This window comes from Grammomys surdaster, unplaced genomic scaffold (assembly GCF_004785775.1).
Source record: "Grammomys surdaster isolate TR1022 unplaced genomic scaffold, NIH_TR_1.0 343, whole genome shotgun sequence".
NCBI classification, from domain to species: Eukaryota; Metazoa; Chordata; class Mammalia; order Rodentia; family Muridae; genus Grammomys; species Grammomys surdaster.
Window position 1 is genome coordinate 570,814 of NW_021604762.1, and position 27,761 is coordinate 598,574.

The following is a 27,761-nucleotide window of genomic DNA, read 5'->3' on the forward strand; positions in this document are numbered from 1 at the left end:
CTCTCTCTCTCTCTCTCTCTCTCTCTCTCTCTCTCTCTCTCTCTCTCGCTCATCACCTGTCTTTTCTGTGTATCTGTATTTCCCACTTGTACATTCTTTCTTTCTTCATTTGTAGCTCCAAAGCTTATATTAAGGATATAAATATTGTTCCTCAAAGGGTTCAGTCTCGAGCAGAACTTAGTATTTATGAAGTCAGAGAAACTTGACAACTTCAGACTAACTCTACTAGTTATTGGAACAATCCTTTCCTTAACTGAGGCTAATAATAGAGAAATCAAGAGAGCTTTTGAAATTGTAAGTAAAGCCCAGAGGCTTGTAATTGCTACAAGTACCTGTTCCAAGCTGCTTTTGTCAAGCTGTGTGGTTCCTAATTTAGCCCAGGGAATTTCTTGTATGGAGTCACACTGTCGCCCACCACTAAATAGGGTCATACTGTCGCCTACCACTAAGAGTAAAGCCACCCTCTCAGCTGCCTCTGCCCTGAGCACAGTGCCACCTGCCCTTGCTGCAGAAGCAGTGTGCCCTGTGGCATAATCTAGCAGGCACAAAAAAAGTTGGCTGCCAGGTAATTCAGTAACCCCCAAGCTGAGGTGTTTCTCAGAAGTGACTTCCTGTTTTGGGTCCACATCACACTTTTATGTATATAAATGAATGTATTTGAATAAATCAGACTTGGTAAAGTGACTGAGGGTGGGAACCACAATGACATGTATTAGAAATTGTTTTAAACCAAAGCTGTACAACCACAGTGTTTGTGTAGGATTGGCGTATTTACTTCTCATGTGAGATATTCTTAGTTTAATATTAATAACTATAACAGCAACAGGATAGTTGATTATTAGCAAGAAATAAAACCTGTCCCTTTTATTGTTCAGAGTGCTAACAAATGTGGGAAAACAGAAGGGAATCTCTCCAACGCCTCCTTGTTTTTGTAGGACTCCTAGGCCTTTTAACTAGCTCACACATTTTGATTTGTTTTAACCCCGGACATGTGTGAAGCTGATGGTGGAGCCGGCCATTCTCAATTACACATGCAACATGTGATCCTCACCAGGTTCACAGCTCAGAGCTCCGGCCCCCTAGCAACCACCATCACTACTTTGACTCAAATTGAAACTTCTTCTTTAGAGTTCACTTTCTAAAAGCCTGTTTGGAGTTTCTGGTACTAGGTTGAAATTTTCATTCACAAATCTTCCTGTGTAATATTCTCTTCTTGTGAATTCTTAGACTTAAATAACACCTTTTTTAGAGATCCAAAGGGATGTCTTTTGAGGGGGGAGCTATGAGTCAGACCTACAGTCAATTCAGAGATCCGTGTTCTCTGTGCCCCTTGTACCTGTGGCACAGTTCTTCGTGGTAACGATTGGAGTAAAGTAATTTCGAAAGTGAATTTTTCTGATCAGAGTTCCTGAAAAGTTTCAGTGATTTTGACTCCAAAATGTACTAGGCTGCTTTCCAATTAACAAGTTGTAACCAAAGTAGGCCTCCTACTCAGAAAGAATGCCGCTTTCAGAATAACTTACAGTACTGATCTTCTTGGATGAAATGATTTTTGTATAGTTAGCATTAAAAAGCTACCTGCACTGATGACTTACAGGCAATTTTTGATGCAGAACTATGGCTGTTGACAATAATAGTCATCGAAACTCTGGGTATACTGTGCCCCAGATGCTCTGATCACTACTTTGCATATCTTATGATACTTAATCCTCCTAGCACCCTTCTATGAGGAATTACTAGTTTTACCCAGTGTAGCAAAAGACCGTACTGGGCACAGCAAGATTCAGTGACAGCTAGGATTTAAATCTCAGAGCTGTTCCATGGCTCCATGCTCCAGATTACCCACTGGCAGTGTCCCCAGGTATGTGTGACAACTTTCAAATGCCTTCAGAACTTTCTGACAAATCTGGAAGCCCCAACAGCAGGAGCAGAATGTCAGTGTCAAGCCCCACAAACAGACATGTTCTCTCATTTCTGAAGCATGAGTGGACCTCTCCAGAGACAATATTTCTAGCTGAAGGCAGCAGAATATGAAGCCAGAGTTGTCCTTAATGGCGGCAGGTTGTGATCTCTTCCTGAGAAACATAAATGTGCAAGCTTGAGATAAAAATTCACTCTAACCATGGAAAAAACAAACTACATGGTTTAATGAAAGAATTAATGAGCAACTGAGTATCAGAAACTCAGCTTAGACAGTGAATGTGGCTAATAATGGTTTGTCACACAGAGTCCAAAGGGGCCTGCAAGATCCAGTAACCGCCCAGGCCCAGAAGGTGATGCACATGTGGGAGTGGCCCTGGTTTAGGACAAGGGCAGGAGTTGAACTGTGGCAGAGTGCATGCGTGCTCCTTTATGCACTCACCATTGTGTTATTAGCTAAGTACAGTGCAAACAGTTCTGTGTTCTGGATCTACTGTAAGTGCCTGTGACTCCATACAAACAAGAACATTGAGCCAGCAAGATGGCTTAGCAGATAAAGAGGGGTTTTGCCACTAAGTCTGATCCCCTGTGTTTGATCTCCACGTGATAAAAGGAGAGAACTGACTCCCCAAAGTTTTCCTCTGACCTCTACATGTATGTCCCCTCCAAATATATAGATGATCAGAAATTAAATTAAAAAAAAGTTGCAAGGCCTAGTGGTACCAGCTTATATTCCAGCTACTAAGGAAGTCTGAGACTGGAAGGACCCACAGTCCATGCTAAGGGTCCAGGACAGTGTACATTCAAGACCAACCTGAGTTGCAACTGAGCCTCATCTCAAAAAGTAAAAAGTAAGCTGTCTATGTAGCTTACGGTAGAACCCTTGCCAAGCATGTGCAAGAGCGTGAGGTCATGTCCCAGTACCACAAACAATAGAGACACTAAGCACACGTGAAAGCAGATGTCGCCCAGGCTCCCTCGTGTATACAACACCTACACTGCAGCCTTGTCTCTGGTCTCTTCATCCAAACCTCCTCTTTATTTGCTTTTAGAATTTTCTGGAGTATTTTGAAGCAAATGTAAACCACATCTCTGATTTCATCTATGAATACTTCCGTATCTATCTGTGTGTATCTCTAACAGTGATGATTTTTTAAGGACACAGTGTATGCATCATACATTCTTATAGCTAACTCTTTAACGTCAAGTATTTCTCAGTCTGCCTTTAAGCCTCCCTGTTGATCTCAGACATGCTTTCTTCTGTGAAAGGTTTAGTCCTGTGCATGAGGTTATGTGCATTGTGTGTATACGGGTGACCACAGAGTCCTGCAGCTGTTGGATCCCCTGGAACTGGACTTATACACAGTTTTAAGCTGCTGCTCCGAGTGTTGAAAATTGAATCCAGATCCTGTGGAAGATCAGTAGCACTCTTAACCACTGTGCCATCCCTCCATTCCCTCGTACATATTGTCTTTACAGTTAGCTTGTCCAGATCAGGATCCAAAACAGTTAGGATTCCTGCATCTCAGAAGTGTCCCTGAAGCAGAGCAGTGGTCCTGAGGTATGGACATCACTATCTATTTTTCTTTTCAAAGTATGGTTAAAAAAATCTACTTAGGTAAGAAACTGTTAAGAATATCAGCTCACCGTTAAAAGAGGCAATATCTTACATTATATAGTACTGTAAACTTGACATTGCAGAGAGTTTCTAGCTACCTCATTTAGACTATGAGCCATTCAATCTTTATGTCAGCTTTGAATAGAATTCTTAGCAATTAGAGAGTGTATTTGCCATTTCTGTTACTATAGGATTTATAATATTTGCTTTATAACAGAACCACACAGATATAGTGTTTTTCTTGTTTTCTGTTGTACAGTGTGTTTTTGAGGCCTGTACATGTTGGCTTGTGTGTTTCAGAGTTTTGTTCTTGTTTGTTACTGAGTAGTATTCCACCCCAGAAAGTGAATTTTTTTTTCAGTATCTGGTGATTAGAAATAGTGCTCCTTGGGTATAATTTAAGGGAAAGTCTTTGTTTTGACAGTGCTTTTAGTTCTGTTTAGTTAACTGTGGGGCAGGGATGCTGAGTCACCCATCCAGTGTGTGTTTAACTTGGTCATCCACCACCATGCTGTAAAGAGTGTGACCCTTTACAGTCTTCCTGACAGAGCGTGAGCTTCCCGTTCTCTCACGTGCCTTCTGGCTCTTGTGCCTTCTGGCTCTTGCTCTCATCAGTCGCTAATCTCAGCCGCAGTGGGGTATGGGAGACTGTCCTGGGATGTTTAATATACAACTCCTCGTGTGCAGCACTGCTGAGCAGCTCTGGGTGCTATCCACCCAAGGGAGTTCATGGAGAATGGGAGGATCTGTTGAAATCTTTCTTCTGTTTTTGGTTGGCATGCTATCACCTCATTTTTCAGTTTTGAGCCCTCCTCCCCCTGTGCTGGGAATCAAACACAGAGCCTCCAGCACGTTGGGCAAATGATATAGCATGGTGCCTTATCCCTAGCCCTGACTTAAGAATTGTCTATAAACTTGGCTGGGATCCATTTGTCAATAATGTGTTCTGTAAACTTTAACAGAGCCGTTTGTTTGTTTGTTTGTTTAACTGCTTCTTTCCAAAAACTAAGTTTACAATTTTTATAAGGTCTCTTTTTATCACTAATTAATTTTATAAAATATATATTTTTTGCAGTCTGCTTAATTAAGTCACTTAATCCAATTCAAATTTTTCTAAATTACATTAATTTTTTGAGATGGTATCACTATGAAGTCAAGACTTCTCCTCACAAGGCTTTGAATAGCAGTAGCAGAATGGTAGGTTTGTTTTAGGCTACCCTGTAGTAAATGAGACCCTGTCTCAAAAACAGAAAGGGACTGAAGAGGTGGTTAGATGCTTGCCTATAAGCATGAAGAACTGCCTTTGATCCCCTGGTATCCACATCAATCCAGGCAACTGGTGCCTGTGACTCAAGCATGGGTGGGTTGTTAAGTTGTTTTCTTGTAGAAAGTTCATAGTTTTAATTCATAAATATAGATCTGCTTCAATTTCATGTGTGGTATGAAGTGAGGGACATGATTTTATATATATATTATTATTATTATTATTATTATTACTCTAGAAACATTGGTTGAAAAGACCCAATTTCCTCCACTGAGTTGCTTTAGTATCTTTGTAGAAATATTGGTGGACCATGTGAGTTTCAGGTCAGCCAGGGCTACATAGTGAGTTTCAGGTTAGCATATTCTAAATACCATGAGCTTTCATGGAAGGCAGTTATTTTTGCTTTTATGTTGACCTTTAGTTGATTCCTTGGGATTTTTATATACATGATCATATTACCATGAAATGTAGAGCTGGGAATATCAGTCAGCATGCCTGCCTACTATGTATGAGGGCCTGAGCTCAAATCCAGCACTGAGATGGACAGAGACCCTGTCTTACTTCTTTCTTCCTATGCACCTACTTTTCTTCTTCCTTCCTTGCCTTCCCCCACCCCTCCCTTTCTTCCTTCTTCCCTGTGGCCTCCAGGTAGACCTGCAAAGGTGTCTACTCATTGCACATTCATTTGTCCTTCTTGTGGTTCAGGCACTTTCAAGGCACGGAGATGCCAGGACGCTTGGGATCTTCTCTGAAATGGCTCCCATTCTTGGAGCAAATGAACATACAAGCCATACAGACATGGTACTACATACCTGTAATGCCAACACTTGGGAGGCCCAGGGGCTAGGATCCCAAGTGCACAGTGAGACTCAGTCTCAAAAGACAAACAAACACAACAATGAAGCATTCTTTAAAGTATAATGCTAGGTATACACCAGGTGTTATGGGAATACCTGGGGCCACCCAACTTACTAAAGCAGGAGAGCTGAAAGAAAACTTTAGGCAGAAGGATTAGCACAAAAAAAAGATCCTGACAGAAGAAATGGTCAAGTGTTTGTGAAGAACTGCAAATGACTCCAATTTCTCAAGTGTCTGGTGGATCCCGGGGAGTGGTGAGAAATTCCACTGGAAAGGTCACCAGAGGCCAGAACACAGACAGCTCCACATACCAGGCTGATAATGTTTGACCTTATCCCAAGGATAGGAAGAAAGAGAGCTGGTTAGGAAAGCAGAGTATGTTTGCTTTTTACAATTAGATTCCTCTGTTCTTGTAGAAGAGTGTTTGGAATGGAATGCCGCAGACCTGGGAAGAGAGCCCTGGCAAGCGACGATTGGATCTAACCAGAGCTGACTTTACTAGAGAGTGGAAGAGAGAGACGAGTTAAAGAAATCTTTTACTAGTGAAGTTTGGTCTCGGCTCCTTGTACCAGGGTATAGAGAGTTTCTGGGCTGGGAAAATGACTCAGCTGATAAAAGTGAGAGTTGTGCAAACACAAAGACCTTAGTTTGGATCTCTAGCACCTGCGTAAAATGCTGGGTATGGTCAAATGTGTCAGTGACCCTAGTCGGAGTTGGGGGAGGGGGAGCCAGGCAGATCCCTGCAGCTCAGAGCCAGCCAGTTTAGCCAGTTGGTGAGCTCTGAGTTCAGCAAGAGATCTTGTCTCAAAAGATAAGACTGGGATGATTGAGGAAGGCACTTGATGATGCTATCTGGCCTCCACACACGTGCATAGCTCAACACACAAAGCATGAAGGTTTCCAGGTTTTTTTTCTGTAGGCATCTAGGCACCAGAAGCCACCAATTAAAGCAAGGTTGTATTCAGAGGACTAGACTGGAGATGAGGAGGCCAGGACTTAGGAGGCTGTGGGCAACCAGATGAGTGGATGGCCAACATTCACATGGAACAGTGACCATGCAAGCCAGAAACTCCTGGTCTTCCCCAGTCCAGATGAGTGAATGGGCCAACATTCACATGGAACAGTGACCATGCAAGCCAGAAACCCCTGGTCTTCCCCAGTCCAGATGGTTCTGGGCTATTTGTCATGATTTACAGGTTTCTCTGTCCTCTGGCTTCAATGAGAACTGGTTTGGGACTCACAAAGCAGTGTTGCGTGCTTTTTCTCACAAAGAGCCGATCTGAATTCCTGACATGCTCTACCTTAGGATGTACTAAAGGAGCTCTTAGAAGAGACTTCTAGACTAAGAATGGGCTTTGGTTAAAAATAAGCCTTTGTCCTCCAGTGGAAGGGAGGAAATGGGGATGTCAAAGCACAGTTCATCACGTATGACAAATACAGCTTGATTCCACCTCCATGAGTTATCAAAGTCATAAAGATAGAAAGTCAGACAGGTTGCTGGGGTCTGGGCCATCCAGAAACTGTTTACAGTAGGGGTTACAGGGGTAAAAAGCATTCTGGAGATGAAGGTGACCATGGTGGTACACCAGTGTAAGCACACTCCGTGCCACTGACGAAGATCTAAGTCTCACTACACTTTACCATAACTTCAAAAAGCTGAAAAGATTAAAAAAAAAAAAAAAACACAGCCTGAAAATTAAGCAGCCTTTCTTCAGTACCAGCCAGTGCTTTCTCACCCGTTTCCATTCAGAGCTCACTGGAATAATAAACCATGACCTCCAGTATAGGTGATACTAGTATTGCAACGTATAAACACTATTGTTTGTCGAGTGCTCACTCTATACAGAGCACTGTGCAGAGTATTTTACACCCATAACCCAGTGTCATTTTCTCAACAGCCCATAAGGTTGGGTTACTTTCCTCACTTTCCAGGAAGAGGAAACGGAAGCAATTCACCTGTCCTCTGGCCTGTAGTTGAAGGAAGTAGCATGTAAACCAAGACCTGCTTACAGATCTCCTGTTCCCTACTCCTCACTGAGGCTTCCTTTCTTGGCAGTCATAGAAATGGCTGGAGTGCACCAGCCGTGGTCTCACCAACCCCACCCATTTTTCCAGTATACCATAAGATAATACCACTGTCTGGGTAAATGCCCTGATTTCAGAGAGGGTTGGTAATAACAGTTCAGCACCACTGGCTCTTCTCCAGCGGTTAAAGGGCCCCAGCTAGGTGTATGATCACGAAAATCTCAACCTCGGCGGACATGGTAGGCAGGGATCCTAACTTCTTGTTTCTTCCTGAAAATGAGGTGCTTTGGAATTCTTCCACATTCCCTTTGATTCCTCGACTGTGAGCGTGTCCCTTTGTGCTGTGGGTCTTTTGAACTCTCCTAATGTTGAAAAGGTGGATTAAGGCTTTCTGGTCTTCAGAGAAACCATAGTACCTGCTCTTGATTCACAAATTTTGCATATAGGTGGGCCTAGGAAATATAATTAGTAAAAGGATCTATCAAGTATAGTTGGACCAAGGAACAAAGAGTTGCTACCTTCACAGTGTAAAACACTAACCCCCTGAGCAGTCTCTCATCTAATTCACCATCACTTCTTGGCTGTTTCTCAAGGACGCTCCAAGTTAGTTCATGTATTGTTACAGCTAGTCTTTCAAATGAGATGTTGAGGCTAATGTAGCTCTCCTATGCACCCCAAGAGAGCGTGGAATGGGACTGTGTAGGCACTTGGTCATTAAGTTCGCCTTACTGAACACTGAAGAGCTAGGGCTGATGAGGACAGCCCTCTTCTAGAAGTATTCATAAGTAGGCTGCCATGTTCAGGCTCCCTGTAGCCTTCTCCATGAGTGTTCTTTTAATTACTGGCTATGATAGTATCCCTTATTTTTATTTGGATGTATGTTTAGAAACCTTATAAATGGTCTCCTCTAGCAGACATTAAAAGAATCTACAGAATATATTCTTAAGCTTATGGTTGATGGAGAACTCAGAGTTCTCCCCCCAACAAAAGCCTCTCCAAATTCCAAAGGCTTTATTTTATGTTTAAAGAACAGAGGAAGCCAAAATCCTCAGTTCTGTACTCTGCCACAGCCCGTCAATGAGAAGGTAGAACTTTCAGTGGGACAGTACTTAACACTGTATTTACCAGATGGAAGCGTGCTCAGTTGGCTTCTAACCAGAGAGATACAATTCTTCAAAGAACTCCTTCTGGGAGGTGAATACCCCAAGACTACAGACTCAGTAGACTCCATAAAGAGTGAACAGAAGGAGACCATACGTCCCAGTGTTCAAAGACCAGTTACTCCAATACCATTCAGTGTGACCATCATTCGGGAGTTCACAGGGGCTATAGAAAACTAGCTCATTGGAAAGAACTGTTTCTTGATTTCAGCTTTTCAAGTTGATCTGGGAGGGTTCTCCCTTTGCGTAATGGGGGAAAGGGTACACAAGTACATGCACACATGTGAGTGTTGAGACCAGAGGACAGGCTTAGTTCTCAGTAGATTCTGTTCACCTGTTTTTAAAACAAGGTTTCTCAATGATATGCTGCCTTATACGGCTTTAGTAAGTGATCAGCAAGCCCCAGGGGCCCATCTATATCTGTCTCTTGAGGGTTGTATTTGTAGATGTATACCACACCCATCTTTCTTATGTGGATACTGGAGATCACTTGAACTCAGAGCCTGAAGCATGCATGGCAAGCCCTACATTGTGAGCTATCTTACTAGTCCCTCAAGTTTGAGTCCTTTAACAACTAAAAAGTCCTTTGAAACAATACAGATTTAACTTGGGTACTTGAGAGATACCAACGTTGATTTTAAGTCACATATGACCTAAGAATGCTCTGCCTGATGGCTAGAGTAGTTTTGTTGTTACATCTCCATATTTACTATAGAATTATTCATAGTTTCTAAACTTTTTTGAGATCACTCCCTCCTTTGCCCATTTATCCCAATAGGAATATCTTGCATAACTGTGGGATGATAACAAGCAGGACATTGATGGACACGCAGAACTGCACTGTTCCTCAGCTGGTGCCATTCCATCCCCACAGCTCCCGCCGCATGAATGCATGATGCAGAGCCTTCTCCCAGTTTCCTGGCTAGTGGTTCCTCCAGTCTCTCCAGCCTCTTACCCGCCCCCCAACTTCACCCTTTGCTTCAGACAAAATATGAGACATGAGAGGAATTGGGTCAGGAAGTGGCCTGCACCCCTTCCACACAGTTGCCAGCCACAGTTCAGATACATAGCTCTAACTCACTGCAAGAAGGCTAGGAAATCCAGGAGTGGCAGAGCAAGTTTATGATTCTGGCACTTAGAAGTTGAGGCAAGAGGGTCAAGAGTTCAGGGCCGGCCTGGCCTATATGAGTTCCTAACTCATAAACCAACAAAGAAAGTTGAGAAGCAGTCTGGCTGTGCCCAGAAAGAAAGGAAAGATGCTGGTGAGTGCATAGCCAGGAATAATCATGAGAACACTAGTGTTCACAGGAGCAAATAGATGGAGAAATAGTGTTGAAGTAATTGTGAAAGTGGTAATTTACACACCATGATGATGGAATCTTAGTATCCTAGTGTTAAAAACCAAGTTACTAGAGACATGCAGTATAATAGAATTTTTATATAAAAAATCAAAACAGGGTCAAACTAGGGATCCATAACTCTTTATTGAGGCCATGTTCTTTAATAAGAAGAGAATGACTACAAGCATTTAGGATAGACTGAATTTGAGAGAAGCAAGGGAGGAAAGGGAACAAGTAGACAAATGTGTTCTTGTTCTCAGAGAGAGCCATTCAGGCAGACTTAATGGGGGCTGGAGATAGGGTATTCTTGGGTTTTGTTGTTGTTTGTTTTATGAGACAGGGTCTCACTGTGTAGCCCTGACTAGCCTAGGACTCATTAAGTAGAGCAGGCTAACCTCACACTCAGATATGCTGCCTCTACCTGAGTGCTGGGGTTAATGGTGTGTATTGCCATATGTTTTTTGAAAAGATTTATTTATTTTTTTTTTTTTTTTTTTTTATTTTTTTTTTATATTTATTTTTATAGTATGTGTATGAGTGTTTTGTATATGTGTGAATGCACCATGAGTGTGCCTGATGCCCAAGGATACCAGAAGTGTGAGTTGGATCCCCTACAACTAGGGTCATAGATGGTTGTAAGCTGCCATGTAGATTCTAGAACCCAAACCCAATAGACCCTCTGCAAGAGTAACAATGTTCTGAAACACTGAGGCATCCCCCAGCCCCAAATTCTATGTTTTAGCATGTTTAAGAATTTAATATGTTACAAACATTCTTTGCTATAATGAAAATTAATTTTGTGTGTACATGTTCGTGTGTGTGTGTGTGTGTGTGTGTGTGTACATTCACATTCAAATGATCATAGACACATGTTTAAGGGTACTCTTGGAGGCCGAAAGAGGGTGTAACACATGTCCTCTGAAAGAGGACTCTTAGCCATTGAGCATCTCTCCAGCCTTCTGTTTCAGTTTTGGTTTTTGTTAAGACCAAGTTTCTTGTAATCCAGGCTGAGTTCCAACTTGCCATGTAGCCAAAGTTGACTCCTTGATCTCTTCCTGATTCTCCTGCCTCAGCCTCTCAAATGCTGGGATTACAGCCATAATGTTAGCTTTTTGATTAGCCCCAGTGCCTATACCAGAATCTTACCTGGCATGATGTTTATCTTACAATTCACATAAATCAGATTTACCTATTGACTTGCTTGTCATTGGGAGCTCAATGTGTAGTATCTTTACTCTTACTGTGGAGATTATTCCCCTGCAGAGAAATCCTGCAAAAACTGTATCACAGTTCTTTCTGATGACAGGCGGACTTTACATATCTAAGTTTAGTAAATATCATCTATTTAAAAGGATCTTGGCCAGGCATGTTGGTACATCCCTGCAGTTCCAACACTTGGGATTCTGGAGGAAAGGAATCTTGAGTTCAAGGCCCTCTTGGACTACATACACTACTGTGATCCTGTCCCAAATAATAAAAATTTTGTACCTATAGAGATGCAAACCAGAGCAGACCAAAGAGGCTAACTGCAAACAGAAATCAGGGCTCCATAGCTATTACCGGAGGTGCATGCACAGTTTCCAGCGTAGCCAGACTGCTTAAGAAACATATCAAATCTCTTTTCTCTTCCTATGAAAGACCTAAAGGACCCACCACTTTACAAGCTGTGAGCCTGGTTCTTTGTTTATCTAGCTGCTGGCAAACTACCCATAAATAATCTCTCCAGAACCTTCCCTTGTCTTCCAAGTCTTTAAGTCTCCACCCTCTGCAAGAGATTCTGTGCTCTCTGTACCCATAATGAGTCAGCATATGGATACATACCTGCATTTCCAGGGAAATGGACTGAGGTTATCAAAAAGCCCTATCTGTCCAACCAGAGATAAAAATCAAGGGATTTTTTTATGGCAACCGAGGTAGCTCAGCAAGTTCACTGTAGAACACACAGTACCAGTCCTTTGGGAAATACCTAGTGAGAGAGTGACTTTTGGTCTCCTGGGTATATTACTGGCTGCTCTGTAGACAGCAGACCCTTTGTAAAAGGAAAACAGACCTGGCCATAGCTGGGTGGTGACGAGATAAAGGCAGGCCACTCCTGTTTGAATGTTTGTCATTTTGGTGGGGATTTTGTTTAACAAGGTTCCTACCTTATCTGTCCCTTTCAGATTTATAGCCACAGAGCTCATAAAAGGGAGGCCTCAGATGTGAGCCTGAGCTGTGGAAAGCGCGAAAGCAAACCTAGGCTCTTCAAGAGAACTCATTTCCAGATATTTCGGATTTTTCTTTTCTTTTACAGCAAAGATGAGTTTCAGGGACCCCAATAGTATCTGACTAATGATACCAGTAATGCCGGGCTAACTCTGCATGTGACAGGTACTAGAAGGGGCTAGCTCCGAGAGTTCTTATAGCATGCTTGCTATTTTCCATTAACTCTATATTGGAAAGCAGTGTTACATTTACTATTATAACTCAATTAGAAATCATTTTATTAAATACTTGGGCCAGACATTTATTAGGTACATGAATAAAAAATGATTCCCCCCTCACAAGTCATTATGTCTCACCACTCAAGAAAAGAATATTTAAATTGTCTCTTTTTTTAAAACATGGCCGAATTCAGGGCAGGGGCTTCCTGAGGCATCCATGAACTCACTCTGTAGTTGTTATGCTTTGGACAGGGATAATCCCTGTGCTTACTGTATCTCTTGCACATAAGCCAGATAAGACCTTAGTCTGAACCAAGAGTCGACCTGCTGTTCACCTGGATGTCGTGAGGATTCCTTCAGTCTGTTGACATTGTCAGCTGCTCCTGTAGAAGACAGTGAGTCTTAGCTTCATTCTAAATCACACTAATAGCTGTCACTTATGAAACACTGCAAGATAAAAATCATAATTGCCATTTTACAACTCAAAAGGTAGAAAGCAGAGTTCAGTGACGCACCTAAGATCCCACAGGTGATAAATGCAGAACTGGGTTTAAACAAAGTGCTGAGTGCCCAGACTCAAACCCAGCTCCTTCTGTGTGCCTCCTTTTGTCTGACGCATATAGTGATGTAACACCTTCGCTGGTCCTTCAGATACCATCTTGCTCCGCTTCCCTGAGATTTGAGTCAGGACTGCTATGGATGTGGGTACACAGAGTTAGTATATACAGATTGTGTACCAGAGCCTTTGGGACAAAAGAGAATATGGAATACCTTGTATTCCTTTAACATGGCTAGATTTCAGTAGAACACTGGACATGTAGGAGGCAGCTGCCGCACGCACGTGGGTATCTTCAGCAGGTCTCACCTACCATCCACAGAGGAGACTTTGGTAAATGTAAGGTGGTTTAATGTTCTTTATTTGCTTGGGCCTGGAGCTGGACCAGAGCCATCACCTGCCTGCCACCACAGCAACTTCCTGCTGCATACCAGAAACTGTTCCTTCAAAGCCTCCACCCAGGTATTGAACCAACGTGACCTCTTCTCCTCGTGGCACAGGCCCTCAGAGGGATGGCTGCACTTCCAACTGTAGTAACATGACATGATCATAGTCGTCAAATGCTATTGCTTTGTTTGTTTTCTGGTTTGTTTTGCTTTGTTTTTAATTTTGGAGAGATAGTTTGTTAACCCATTTCAAAGGAAACAAGCCTACATCCCCTTTTCTGTGATTATTCTCTCAGCATGTCAAGCCAGAACCTCTCCCCTGGTTTTAGAAAGGATTTTAGACATGGCAGAGGCATCTGTCACCAGTGCTCTCCTATGGAGCCATTAGATGAAAGGGAAAACCAAACAGGTTAGCTATACACTGTGCAGCTTTGCAAATGGAGTTAAAATAAGAGGCTAAAAACGGGGTCTGGGATTTCACTGGTGGAAGTACTGATGTTCAAGCCCAGAAGTTACCCTTAGCTTGTAACACTTAGGCTAATCAGTAACAGTTAACTGTCTTGTATGAGCCTTCTGTCAGTTCTAAGAAATTGGTAGAGTTTTATACACCTACTTTCAGGGACCTGAACTTTCTGTTGATGCAGAAAGAAAGAAAACACAGAGATGATAGATAACAGTGACATCTGTAGAGAGGGAAGAGGAATTTTTGTTTGACTGAGGAGAATTCAGGAAACTCTTTTAAAACCAGGGGGCATGGTTTTAAAACTCCAGTTGGATAGGCTACATAGTAGGACCCTCTCTCAAAACAAACCAAAGACCCCACTTGAGGGAGTGTGGCTGCTTCATGACCTGATGAACAAGAGACAAAGTATTCTTTATATCATTTAGACCAGTTTATTACTAGGTCTGTGACCACGTTTTGTCCAAAACTAATTCAAAAGCCTATGGTAAAAATGAACATTTATCTATGATAAGGTTATAAAAGCCAAATGAAACATCACACTTTCCTTAGCAGTCTCAACATTGGACATAGTGAATTGAAGATCTTGTGAGAAAATAGTCCCGAAGGCAGGACCCACTAAAGCTTGGAGCTTCAGGAAGAAAAGCTAAATGGAGGATTGAAAGCTAAATAATTATGGGGCGACTTATCATTTAAACAAAGGCTCTGAAATAAGAGAGAGTTCCACTCAGGTCAAGGATTGAAACCTCAGCTTAAGTCAGAACATTCTAATGATGGTGTGGCTTATACAAGTGTGCCTTTGTTCCAGAGGGCAGTGCTAAAGATAGAACGCTAAGAATTGGGTAGAGATTATTTTTAAAAAGGTGTGGGTGTGGGTGTGGAGGGGGGGTATAGGTATGGGGGTAGGGTGTGAGGGTGGGGAAGTGTCAGTTGGTGCCCACAGAGAACAAAAGAGAGTTTCACACCCCCTGGAGCTACAATTACAGGCAATTGACAACCACCTGATGTGAGTGCTAAGAACCCAGCTCTGGTCCTCTATGAGTAATAAACTTTCTTAGCTGCTGGTCATGTCTTCAGCACCAGGACGGAAATTCTTTATGGCTGACTGGAGTAAGCAAATAGTTAAAGGAGCCTCTGTCATGTGAGAAGTATAAGACAATTCAAGATGGTGCTCCTATAGCAATGAGGAAGGAGCTCTTCCTTCTGCCTGAGGAAGCAGGAGGCTGTGAGAGAAGTGGGAGGTGAGAGGCAAGGACAGGCCCAAGGGGATTCCAATGCCCTTGTCACAGGAAGTCACCTCTTTCAGGGAGCCATGCTCACAGCCACGGTGTTCTTAGCCAGTCTTCTGAGAAGCCACAGAACTGCTTTTTCTGCCTGCTGACAAGATAGGGGCCAGCAGAGGCGCAGGGAGTCTATAGATGAGATATCCTGGTGGAGGAGCTGTTCTTACCCAGCCCCCTTACCTGCACATGTGCTCCACCCAGCTTTCAATGGCCCAGCCCTTGGAGCAGCATGCCTTCCTCTGATTTCATCACTCTGCTTCTCTGGCACCACTCTGCACTGCAGCAGTGGAATGGTTCTTGCCCCGTCTATAGAAAAGAACCTCTGAGCCATTCTGACTCTCCCACCACAAACCTCCCTGTTCTTTGCCTTTCTCCAAGGGACCAGGGAGGATAGGTTGGCAAATTTGTGTGTTTCAAAACCAGCTTCCTACATAGGTCAGATGCACAGCTAGTTTGAGAACTGTACAGATGGTAGAAAAAGCATTCATTTCACCATCAGAAAACTGGGTTAGGTTCTCAACTTCACCACACAGTAGCCTTGAGATCCTGTATTTTCATCTGTGAAATGGAATTGTTCCTGTTCCTGCCTACCTTCTATGGTAGGACCTCTATGAAGATTAAATCACATAAAAGCAAATTAAACTCTATCCTGTGCTTTAGCAATGCAAGGTGTGAGCTACTTCTGTGTTTGCCACACCCTTGCCTCCTCCCAAGCTACACCAGGTCAAGTCGGGTCACCTCCCTTCTGGATTATTTCTCTGGCCAACTCCTGTGCCCGGATACCACATCCAACCAGTGGAGACACGGCTTTTATCGAATGGCCTCTCGAGGCAACATTCTCCCCTGGCCAGCAGGCTTTCTTTCCTACTCAGTAAGAACCTATGTGCTGACTTTCCTCTCTATCACTCCTTGGCCTCATCTTTCTTATACCATTTCTGAAAACCCATCTTCTGCTTAGCTGTCCTATCTGAGTATCCACCTGCTCTGAAGAACACACAGTGAAATGTTAGCATGTCATCACCCTATGAACTTGCTTCAGTACTTCAGCTACTTTGCCCCCTGAGGTCCCAGCCTATGTTGAATGATGTCCTAACATATTGTTAGACACAGAGCCTCCCACAGGGGCAGGCTCTGACCAGAAGCTCCATAGGATCTGGGTGTTAGGAGCCCCTTGAACTTGGACAGACAGGGTCCCTTCCCTCCTCGCCCTGAGAGGTACATGGTACACCCATTTTGCACCTACAGAGGCTACATGTCGTCTACCTTGTGGGAATGAAAGGGTAGCTAGGGTCTCGGTATCCTGGAAGGGATCCAAAGTATGTGAGACCCCAAAGAGAGGTGTGATCATGAGGTGGCCCTCGGAACATAGTACACAGGCCCTCCTGGGACTTGAGGCTAAGGCTGGTTAGTAAAGTCTTCGCAGGAAACACTAGGCTCAACAGGAAGCAGTAGGTAAGCTAGCAGGGGGCAGCCCTTCAAGGGGATGAGGAGCAGAATTCAGGTGATCCAGCTGACCTATTTAGTATAAATCAAGGAGTCAGGAAGGATTGGGGTGACTCAGCCTCTGCCTGGCTGGAGCTGTCACTGGGCTTTGTAGCCTATTTCCTGGGAAATTTTCAGCTAAATCGGTGATTTCATCATTCTATCCCTAAGCACCCTCAGCAGCTAGGAGCAACTGTTCACATGACTGTCTGGGTGAGGCCAAGAGGTCTGACTTCTGACAGGAGAAGCTGGGACAGTGATGGCAAGTGTTAGGCCTAGTGGTAGTAGGAATTCTGTTCCTTTCCAGTCTCCCAGAGTAAGCCATAGTGTAGGTGAATGGCGCTTTGGTATTTGAGCAGCATTGCCTCACTTGTGAAGATAAATGCTCCATGGAGGTAGCTGGTTCCTGCCCCTGGTTGAATTCATTGTACAGGCCTGGAGTGATGCTGATGACAAGTTGGCAATGGCAGTCTCACGGGCAAGCTGAGGGCCAGTGGTCAGGCCTGATGGTCGGAAATTAGTGGGCAGGTGGAGTGCCAACGCTTAGGTGTATGTCTCTAGTATCTAAAGATGAACGTGTAATGCATGCAGACGTATTGACATAGCTCATCTTTTATCAAAAAAGTCATAAAGTTACAGTCCAAGAGTTTTAAGAAAATAGAATTATCAAGAGATATCTTTCCATAGTCAATATATTCTCCTTACTAAATGAAAAGTCTTTTGCCTAAAATACTAGAATTCTAGCTCTCATATGCTGGTAGGAATAGCTTTGATTGATTGACTGGCTGACTAATTGGTTGATTGATTGATTGATTGATTGATTAGCAGGATTTCTAGCCCAAGCTGGCCTCAAACTCACTAGGTGGCCTAGGATGACCTTGAACTTCTGATCCTACCACCACACCCAAGTTTATGCAGTGCTGGGCATGGAACCCTGGGTCTTGTAAATGCTAGGCAAACCTTCTGAAAAACTGAAAAACATCCCAAACCCAGGAATAGCTTCCAATGAATTCATTCCCCACAAGCCCAATTTACAATCCTGAACATATCAAGCATCGGGTACATCATGTTTTCTTTAAAATGTTCCCTGAAACCTTCTTCCCTTCTCCTTTCCCCAATTTACCAAATTCTGGTCAGAAGCTTGGGGGAAAAGAAGAGAAGAAAAATGGGGACTAAGATGACAACAAGATTTGTGCCTTCACAAGTAAATATTACAGCTTAGCTGGGTAACTGCTTGTGGAAGCTTGTTAGGTCAAAGTGACTCACTTGCGTAGATGAGGTTATTTTTAGAGCTGTAATTTGTACTGTTTAGAAAAGAATAAAGAGATGGTAAAAGGCTAGATAGCTCATTATAGTTTACAGAGCTCATGAACCCAGCATCCATGCAGAAGATGACTAAGCAAGGGGTCGGGTGGTACTTTCTCTCAGAATTTCACAGACATGAGTCATCTACTTCAGTCTGCAGACACAGCATCAGGTACCTGTGACTCAGCCCTCCTTTAGACAGAGCACTAGAATTCAATTCTGATATGCTTCTGGAGTTAAGTAGTAAGGAAATTACATAGCACAGCCAAATAGGCCTTTGTACCAGGCAGCCATCCGATGCTGAAGCAAGGACTGATTGATCTTCATCTCTGGTCTCTCAAAGAATCTATTTATGATCTGTGCTAGGTAATGTCTTTTCGTTCTGCTGCATCACACTGTGGTGCACCTCCTCACACTGGCTCCTCTGACTCAAGGATTCATTCAACTTTAGCAGTCTCCCAGCTTCTCCACTCACAAGTACAGCAGAAGACTCACGACATTTAACCAGGTGTGTGTGTGTGTGTGTGTGTGTGTGTGTGTGTGTGCGCGCGCACGTGCGTGCATGTTTGTGCGCGTGCGTGTATGTGTGTGTGTGTTCTCTCTGTGTGTATGAAAATCTTTAGCCTACAATATTAGCATATTAGTTCTCATAAGCTGCAAGAAAAAACTTCCAAAGGCTTCTCCGTAGCACATTTTACCTATGGTCAGAGTTATAAAAATAAAATGGTATTTTCTTCAAATAGTTTCCTTTCTTTCTTAAAAAATAGACTCTCGTGTTCCAGGGTGGCTTTAAACTTGCTACATAGCCAAATTTGAAGTCCTGATCCTTTTGCCATTCCCTCTAAGTTCTGGTACGATCAGCACATGCCACTACCCCTGCCTTTAAAGTGTTTTTTCATGCTTAAAAAAATATACAACTTGTCATGCACATAAGATTTCTCTGTAGATGAGCAGCCTTGTCAGTGCAAGTGTACATTCATCCAGTGGGGCTTCCTCTCTCCTCTCAGATGCTGAGCTCTTCCGGCCCAATTGTCGTCAAGGCATAGCCTCACACACTTAGCTCCTGTTGTCATTGGCACATAAATTACACAGTTTATTTAAAGTTAAGTCCTTAGAGTGTAACCTGTCTGTTTATATGTACAGAAAGTGAACCCTTTCAGTTTGCAGACCTATCATTGGATTGTTTATAGCCAACAATGAATTTTACTGTACTTATCAAAGAAACATCAATAATAATTGCGAAAGCAAGTACTTCAGAAAGATACAGAATGAAAAACACGAGTATTTCTCCCCTTTGCCTGCCCATCCCAAGCCACTTGCAGCCATTTCTGACACTTAGCAGTTGCCTCTTTTGCCATCTGCCGTCTTCCCTCCAAACCTGCTGTGTCAGTAGTACTGCTACCAGGAACAGTAGAACATGCACAGGCTAAAGTCCCATTGTCACGGAAAACCCTCTGCACATTTAAGTCAGCTCAGCAAACATTGAGATATATTCTGTGAACCCAGCCCTGGACGAGGCCTGGAGCTACAGAAGTGGTGAGGTGCACACATTTGTGCTTGGCTGGGAGAGTCAGACATGCAAATATACAGATGCACGGATAGACTGCCGAAGCACGGGAGTGCCAAACCTCCGCTGGAGATCTTAGAGAAAGGCTCTGCCTGAGCTTGCCCTAAAGGTAGATGAGTTGTGTAGGTGAGGGGGGAAGGATGTTCCAGAAAGAACAGCACAGCGTGCTCAGGGACTGGTGTAGTATATTCTCATGGTAGAAATAATTAATAAAAATTGATTTTTCTGGATATGTGAGTGAAGAATGTCATGGGCAGATGAGAGAGAAGAGAAATTTGACTCATTTGGAAGAACATGTACCTGAGTTGTTCAAAATATGTCATCTTACTGAGGGATGATAAACATGGATGTGGCATTATCTCAGACTCCCAAGTATGATGGCAGAGGAGAGGAGAATGCAAGTGGGAAGAGGCCGGGGGTAGAAAAACCACTTTGGTAACTAGTTCAGGCAAGAGAATGTGAGGTTCTAAAACTGTGGGAGTCGGGAGAGGAAAGGACAGAGTCTAGAAATACATCAGAAGCAAATTGGGACTTGGTAAGCACTCAGATTTGGGGGGGAGAGGAAAAGGGAAGACTGTAGAATGCTGTGTAATTCTGAGCCTGGCTAACTAAGGAAACTGAAGAAGAGAACCAGAAGTCAGAAGAAGGAGAATGACTTTAGATGTATTGAGTCTGGGGTGTTTGTGTGATAAGCCAGTACAGGTGTTCAGTAAGTAGCACAAAATAGATGTTACAAAAGCTTTGTGACCACACAGTGATGTCGGTTGAAGCCCTGGCACTAATGGTATGGCCAACAGCTGGTGAAGGGCAAGGGAAGACTGCTGCTGGAAAACACTAAGTGGCCAAGGGGCAAGGTAAGCCAGGAGAGGGCATCCGGAGGGGAGGAACAGGAAGGAGAAGGACAAGGAAAAGCATCATTGTGGTGATGGTTGTGGGGGCTTGTGGGTAGGGTAAGGACCACTAATACATTCAGATAGACAGAAGTCAAGAGTGCACAGATTCTAGAATTTGTTGCCAGTCATCTTTTGTGAGTTTAGAGACACAAGGAAGAGGGACTAGGTGGTAGCTGGTAGAGCTGATGACAGGGGGCGCCTTGGAGAACGAGATGGTCTCCAGCACAACCATTGCTCAGCAGAGAGTATAGCCCCTCCTGAGAAGACCATGGAGGAGTGACTCGTGGCTAGTGCCACCACCAGCCCTGCCCTTCGGAACCACTAAAGAGCGTATGCTTTCCCCTCTCTGCCACAGAGCCTCACCATCTACATCTTCTGAGTAAAGGGGACACATTAAAAGACACAGGAACTATAGCTGGTCCCCAGGGGCAGCAGCCTGTGTTAGCAGTACTCTGGCTGTGCTGTCATTGTTTGCCCCTGACTCCCCCAGACAATTTACTTTTTACTTTCCCTTGAATTCTCCTGCCTGCAATCTGGAGTTAGCCATACAAACTGGGCTTTCTAAATAAACCACAAACTCACCTTTTCATTTCTAAATATGCTTTTAATAATGTATCGGGCTCTAGTCTCACATGAACCACAGCTATGTGTGGTTTTTGTTTTGTATTCATGGTTGGTTGGTTGGTTGGTTGGTTGGTTGATTTTTTTTTGAGACAGTTTCATGAGGTATAGGCTGGCCTAGAACTGCCTGAGTATAACCCAGGCTAGCCTTAAACTTCTAGTCCTTCAGCCTACACCTCCCAAGTGCTGGAATTACAGTCCCACACCAACACCACCACACTTGGCTAAAAGTGAGTTTTAAATAGTTGAAATCCCAAAGGTCATTTTGTGCAACTTGAAAAGCCTATGGTCAAGAATGTTCTTGGTCACATTCTTAGAGTTTCATGCCAACAGCTCTCTCATTTTGTACAAGTCTTAAACTATTCTTTCACCAAAGTCACACAGACATTTAGATGCTGAGGGTGGGATGTGCACTTACTAAAAGCATCCTGTAGACCAGTGGTTCTCAACCTGTAGGTTGTGACCTCTTCGGGGATCAAATAACCCTTTCACAGGAGTCTCTCCTAAGACTGTCAGAAAGCACAGATATTTACATTACTATTCATAACAATAGCAAAATTACAGTTATGAAGTAGCAACAAAAATAATTTTATGGTTGAGGTCACCATGTCATGGGGGATTGTAATAAGGGTTGCAGCAGTAGGAAGGTAAGGACCACTGGTCTAGACCTAGGGTTTAGACACTACTCCTCCTAACTCATGCCAGTCCCTTCTCCTGCACTACTTTGCAGATTTCTGTTTGTTTTTTTGTGAACTGAGCTTGAGGAATGACTTAGCAAGCCAAACAAAGAAGTAGACCTGTTTTAGCATGATCCAATTAATAATAAATCTAAAATGAAACATTTGACATCTGCAACAGAGATCTTCCTCACAGCGTGTGTTGGAGAGGGGTCAGGGAAAAAGCAAGCAAGGGTGCCACGTTGCTGTCCGAGCCTGAGAAGGCCTTAGCTGTTGAGTCTGTCACTGAGTCTGTCTGAGATGTGATCAGGTTTACTTTAAAGTCCTTTGAAACAAGTTTTTTTTTTCTATTTCCAATCTGACTTTCTTCATTAATCCTTAAATACTCATGAACTTCAGTTTCTGAATTCAGATATCTTTAGTGTTCCAAGCAAAAGTTTAGCTCAAAGCTAGATGGGTTATAGAATAGCAGGAGACACATGAGGTCTCTCATAGCTGCCCTTAGCAGCATACAGCACCACAGAGACTGTGGCCAGAAGCATAGACTAGAACAAGGAGTAGAGTGGTCACTAAGCTGGCATCTGTATATAGGTCAGATAGAAAGCCGTCTCCTAGGACCTGAGGAAGCTTATCGATCTATTCCCTATGAACACTGACTAGTATGTTGTTTGGAGCTGAGTTAAATGGTAGGTGTGGGCAGCCTTGCCAGTTGCTCTGGCAAAAACCTGTAAGTATGTCCAAAAGTATATCCAGCTGTCTAATGTAGGCTGACACTGGTTTTTGAATGTAGATTCTCCTTTCTCTCCATCAGAGTTAGACGTCGGTGTGAAGGACAGTGTCCTTGTAAGTGATCCTCACTGGGATGTCAGGCTCACCAGGGTGGAAGGGGCAGAACGAAGGGTGTCGAAGATGACCAAGTTTGTGCTCAGCAGAGTCGTAAACTGAGTCTGATGTTTTGTGAACTTAGAGCTGGCAGGAAGATGCCAGAACATTCTTATGGCATTAGAGCTATTAGATTTCAAATCTGAAGGATTGAGTCCAAGGCTAATTCTTCCTGATTGAAATAAGGTACTATCTGTTCCTGAGTTAGTATTCTCTGAGTGGGATTGAGTGCCAGCCTGAAAAGCACAGAGCTTGTATCCAGGCGCCTGGAAGTTAGCAGACTGGAGTGTAAGAGAGAAGTCAGAGAAGACATGAACTTTTTGAAGTTACCAGATGGTCTTCGTCAATGGATGGGCTTCCTGAAAGAAGAACTACTAGGCCTCACAGGGCTATTAGCAAGTCCTTCAACTAAGCTTTGAGACTGAGACTGGTAAGAAGATGGAGGGGTGAGGGCAGGTAAATGTGGGAAAGAAGTATCAGGTCACCTGTGCTATGGACACCATGGAGAACAGAGGTGAGCAACAGTGTCCAGTGCATTAAAGCTCCATAGATAGGGCCATAAAGTATTCTCCCAATCAAAAGGAGAAAACAAGGGCATTGAAACATCAAAAACAAAAATTCAAGTCTAAGATTGTTGTACACTTGAGGTTAACTTGTCTGAAAAACAAACACATCTCCCTTTCTCTTCCCTTTTCATTCTGACAAAATGTCAGTCTCAGACTCTTACACTTTCTCCATGCAGGGCCAGCAAATGCTTGTTTGATGCTTGCAGTGCTAACCCAGTAAAAATATCAGAAGCAAACAGTCAGACAGACATATAGACTTGATGGTAGAAAGCATGTGGCCCCCAGACCCATCAGGCTAACGTCTACTCCTGGTGTCTTGTCTTCACTCCCAGTTGGTTCTCTGACTTGCCCAGGAAGCAGGTTGATGCTTGAGTAGAAAGGGGGAAAGAGGAATTCTAAGGCAGAAAGCAGGCAACACACTGCCCACATTCACTCGGTGTCGATGCCCTGTATTTTTCCTTGTGCTTTAAAAAGTATTACCATGAAAACAAAGCAAAAGCCCATCATGCCCGACTGATGCCTTTCCAAGGAGTTCTTCAGATTTGGGCTCCTAAAGCATCCACTCATGCTGTGAAAACAGCCATTGTGTAGTGGCTGCTTCATTTCTGTAGGAAGCTTCCTGTATGGTCAGTGGCATGCTACATTGGGTCTCAGGAATGACCCTGGGGGTCTTCTCGGTAGCTGCTCAGGCAGTTGGATCAGGCCATCGTCTACAGCACAAGCTTCTCATTTGTCAGTTGGGTGGTAGCTGCTGAGCCCTGGATGACCTGACATTGAGTATGTCCTCTGATGTGACCAGACATGGAAACCTCTGAGAAAACCTGGGTCCTGTCAGCACTCTTATCAAAAGGCAGTGAAGAGGAACAGCCAAAGAGATGTCCCCATGTCTGTGTGGTTTACTCTAAGGGCCCCAGGCCTCAGACGTTTTATCAGTTTTGTGGGATACTTCCCAAGCCCTTAGCAGTCCAGTTGTTCCACAACAGTGAATTCTAAGACAATAACCTAATAGTCCAGAGCCAGTGAACCAAGAACAGCAGGCTCAGGCACTAGGCTAACACACCTTACTGGCCATGCCATCACTGTATGGCCTACTACCAGAACTTGATTTATAATTTTGAATTTGACTCATCTAGAGTTAAAATAGAAGTAAATATGAAGCCTATTTTAGATTTTTATCAAGGACAAAAAAAAAAAAGACTAAAAAGCTGTGAAGCATATAAAAACAAGCCATCAGTTATCAAGATGCTCTGCTGAGGGGGACACTGAGCCCCTGATGGAGAGGACTTCCCTTCAGATCTGACATGCAAGTAGAGCCACTTATGGAAGCCTACATCTTGCCTCAACAGGATCACCTTATGTTGACACACTTGCTTTCATTAGAGATAGGTATGTGAATAATGAGAGCTCAAAACTCTCATTCTAGGCAACTACTGTCTGTTATCACAAATGGAACTCTAATTGGAAGTTCTCTCAGAGAAGAACATTTATTAGTTTCCATTCCCCTCTACATCTCCCACTTGTTTAACGGAGGAGAAATGATGACCAAGGAGCTAGCTAAATAGGAAGTACAAACTCCAGACCCAAATAGTTCACAAGCCAAATAGCGAAGGCTTAACTGTGCAAAGATTGATTGCAGGCTCTTTGTGCTTTTTGAAGACTAGGACTACTCACTCACAAAGGGACCACATTTCCTCATAGGACACCTCTGAGGACACGGGCGGACACTGCATTACCAGCTCCTAGAAAGATCGGGCAGAGCTCTCTTCAGCCTTCAGCCCTGTTTAGATAGTCTCTGGTTTTAGATAGCTTCTGGTTTGGGAAGCTTTTACCACACTACAGCATTTGGCCTAAGATTATTTAAAGCTGTTTGTTTGCTTGTTTGTAGGGATAATATTATACAATAAATAAATAAAAAAAAATGAAGATCTCTGAGGCTCCCAGATTATACTCAAATAAATACAAGCACAAAACTAAGTTGAAAGCTGAACTGGGAGGAAAAGTTACTTTTGATATGTGGGCTTTGTCTTCTGTCAAGTTAGAACAAGACATACCCAATTTGGATTTGTTTCCAGAGGGAAGCAAGTGATGCTGGGAGTCCCTTTCAAATGCTTGCTGTGTGCCATGGATTCTTCATGTATACTCATTAAACCATGTAAACCACCCAAAGCCTTCCGAGGTAGAGATTTTCCCATTTTAAAGATGAGGAAACTCACGCTTGGAGAATTTGGTAATGGCCTGAGGTCACCCAGGTCGTAATTGTCAGCCCAGCTCTGTCACATTCCAACACACAGTCCTGGTCTCACATTCCTGTGCCTTCCGTCCTTTTTATCCAGTCCTTGCTGTATGCCAGTAAATGCAGTAAAGGCACTCAGGGCTTTATTTTCCTTCCTCAGGCTAGAGTTTCCAGATTTCTGGTGTAGGAAAAGAGACTCCAAGAGACAGTTAGTGTACGAGTGCCGCATAACCGCTAACAGTCCCCAGACTACCCTCCCAGAACACGCTTCTTCACTGCATCATCCCGGTTCATTCAGGAAAGTTCCTCCAGTAACAACATGGAGCCTCTTTTCTATTTGTTAGTTTTGCTCTCCAAATGTTCTCCTCCCTGAAGGAATCATATCAAGCCAGCTACTGTGTCGCTTACAAGTGGCATAGGAGACTATCCAGAAGTATCCAGGAGTAACTCTCGGCATGGAAAAATGTCCATCATCCTGTGTTCTGTGTTCAGAGCACTCAAATTTAGTCAGATTCCCCTGCCCATGGTTCTAAGGCCATACACCTGTAAGACACCTCCCTTGTGTGCCCCACCCCCGCTCTCTTCCTCAGCTCAGGTGCTTCCTCTGCCTGGCCTCCTGCTCTTACTCTTCCCTTCCCTCTAATCCTGTTAGAAACCAGATTGTCCTCTAAGGCCCCACTCAAAGCCATCTTGTCTAGTAGGCTTCCTAGGAGTCCCTCAGCAGCGTGTCTTTCCACTGTGAGTAGGACTACCTCTGCTGTTCCTCTCGCTCTGGCCTCCCAGCCCCCAGCAGTTGAGGTCCAGCATGAGCTGATCCAGTGAGGAGGAAGACCTGGCTTGATCAGCATGGCTTCCCTCGAGCTGTCTCATGGGAGGTACTTGGGGAGTGGTCCTCACCCTGGCTACATGGTGCCGTTTGTGCTCTGTAAAGATTGTAGCTACAGCCTTTAAATTAAAAATTAAAAAAGGCTATTTTAGTTTGAGGAATTTTATCCTCTTCATAAATCCTAATTAGTCATCCTTCATATTGGGGCTATCACAATGTCTATAAGTTTGTATGTAGCTAGTTCAATTTTTTAAGACTGTAATGTAAGCTGCCCAGTGTCATCCCCTCTTTTTAAATCAGAAAACACTGCATTGGTCCTCTTCCTTCTAATCACCCACAGTCAGTACCTTGTCCATGAATTCCTTTAAATTAAAAGCTTACAGTATTTTGGAGACTTGGCCCAGCTTTTAAGTGCCAAGGATTTTTGCATTTGAATATATTTTAATTTATTTAAGGATTCTTTTAATCAAATGCTTCCCTAATTTAGCCAGCTTTCTTTTTTAATACTCCCAAGCCAGGAATTTGTTTATTGTGACTAAATTCTTTTTTAAATAGAACTTAAGACATTACTAAATCTATTTATGGCACTCCCTCTTGCTAGATTTCTTTCTGCATCTCAAGAGAGTGTTCTTCCTTCTTCCATGCCTAGTGCAGCCAACACTTCCTCACTGTGGTGGCCTGTGCCAGTTAGGCACTAAGTGTACTCTGACCACCTCTCTGTGGCCAGCCCTGAGTTGGGTGAGCACTCCAGCAAACACTCAGGCAGCACCGCTGAGAAGTGAGTTGTGCAGGCCCAAGAAAGCGAAGGCAGTGGGACCTGTGTGTGTGTCAGGGTTGGAAGCAGAATCGCTGGTGGAAATGAGGGTGTCAAAGCCAGGGTCCAGGTGGGCATGCCCCCACCCAGTGGCAGTACCAGCAGGAGATGTCAGCACACAGCCAGCCTCTGCACGTGTGGACCCTTGGTTTTAGCATGGTGCCTAAACCAGGGAGTATGATCACTAAGTGAGTGGTGCTTGAAGCAGAGAGAGGAAAGCAGTCAGTACCAGGAAAACTGGGACCCCTTGGTCCCAACTCCAGCCGTGGTATCTTTCACCCTCCAGAGAGCCTAAAAGAGCCCTGCTTGGGAGCACAGGTTAGAAGTGTGTCTCTAGAACAGAGATGTTTCTTGACACCCTGAGCCTTAATGCTAGTGAAACTAGATAGATTCAGAAGAAAAAGAGAGCCTGTGAAGGAAGAGCAGCTTGGCCCGTGAGCTTCCCAGGGTCAGCATCTGCTTCCTTCAGCTTTGCACCACCCTTTTCCATCTGTCTGCCTTAGGGGCAGGGAAGTAGTGACTAGAAATACGACTGATAAATAAAACAAGTAAGAACTTTTCTGGCAAAAAGGTAGAAGCCTGTTATATCCGTGCTGTGTCCA

At 43.7% G+C, this 27,761-nt stretch overlaps 1 protein-coding gene across 2 annotated transcripts in view; it reads left to right on the forward strand.

Moving 5' to 3' along the window:
- Nucleotides 1-27,761, forward strand: part of Babam2 (BRISC and BRCA1 A complex member 2) — a 364,624-nt gene that overhangs the window by 300,143 nt on the left and 36,720 nt on the right. Inside the window, exon 11 of one of the 2 annotated variants that reach the window (XM_028778959.1) lies at nt 6,077-6,183. The exons of the other annotated variant lie outside the window; for it this stretch is intronic. Within the exon in view, the coding sequence (XP_028634792.1) occupies nt 6,077-6,153 (77 nt within the window). The 3' untranslated portion in view covers nt 6,154-6,183. Of the gene's footprint in view, nt 1-6,076; nt 6,184-27,761 lie in introns of those variants that run through there. 2 annotated transcript variants of the gene reach the window in all.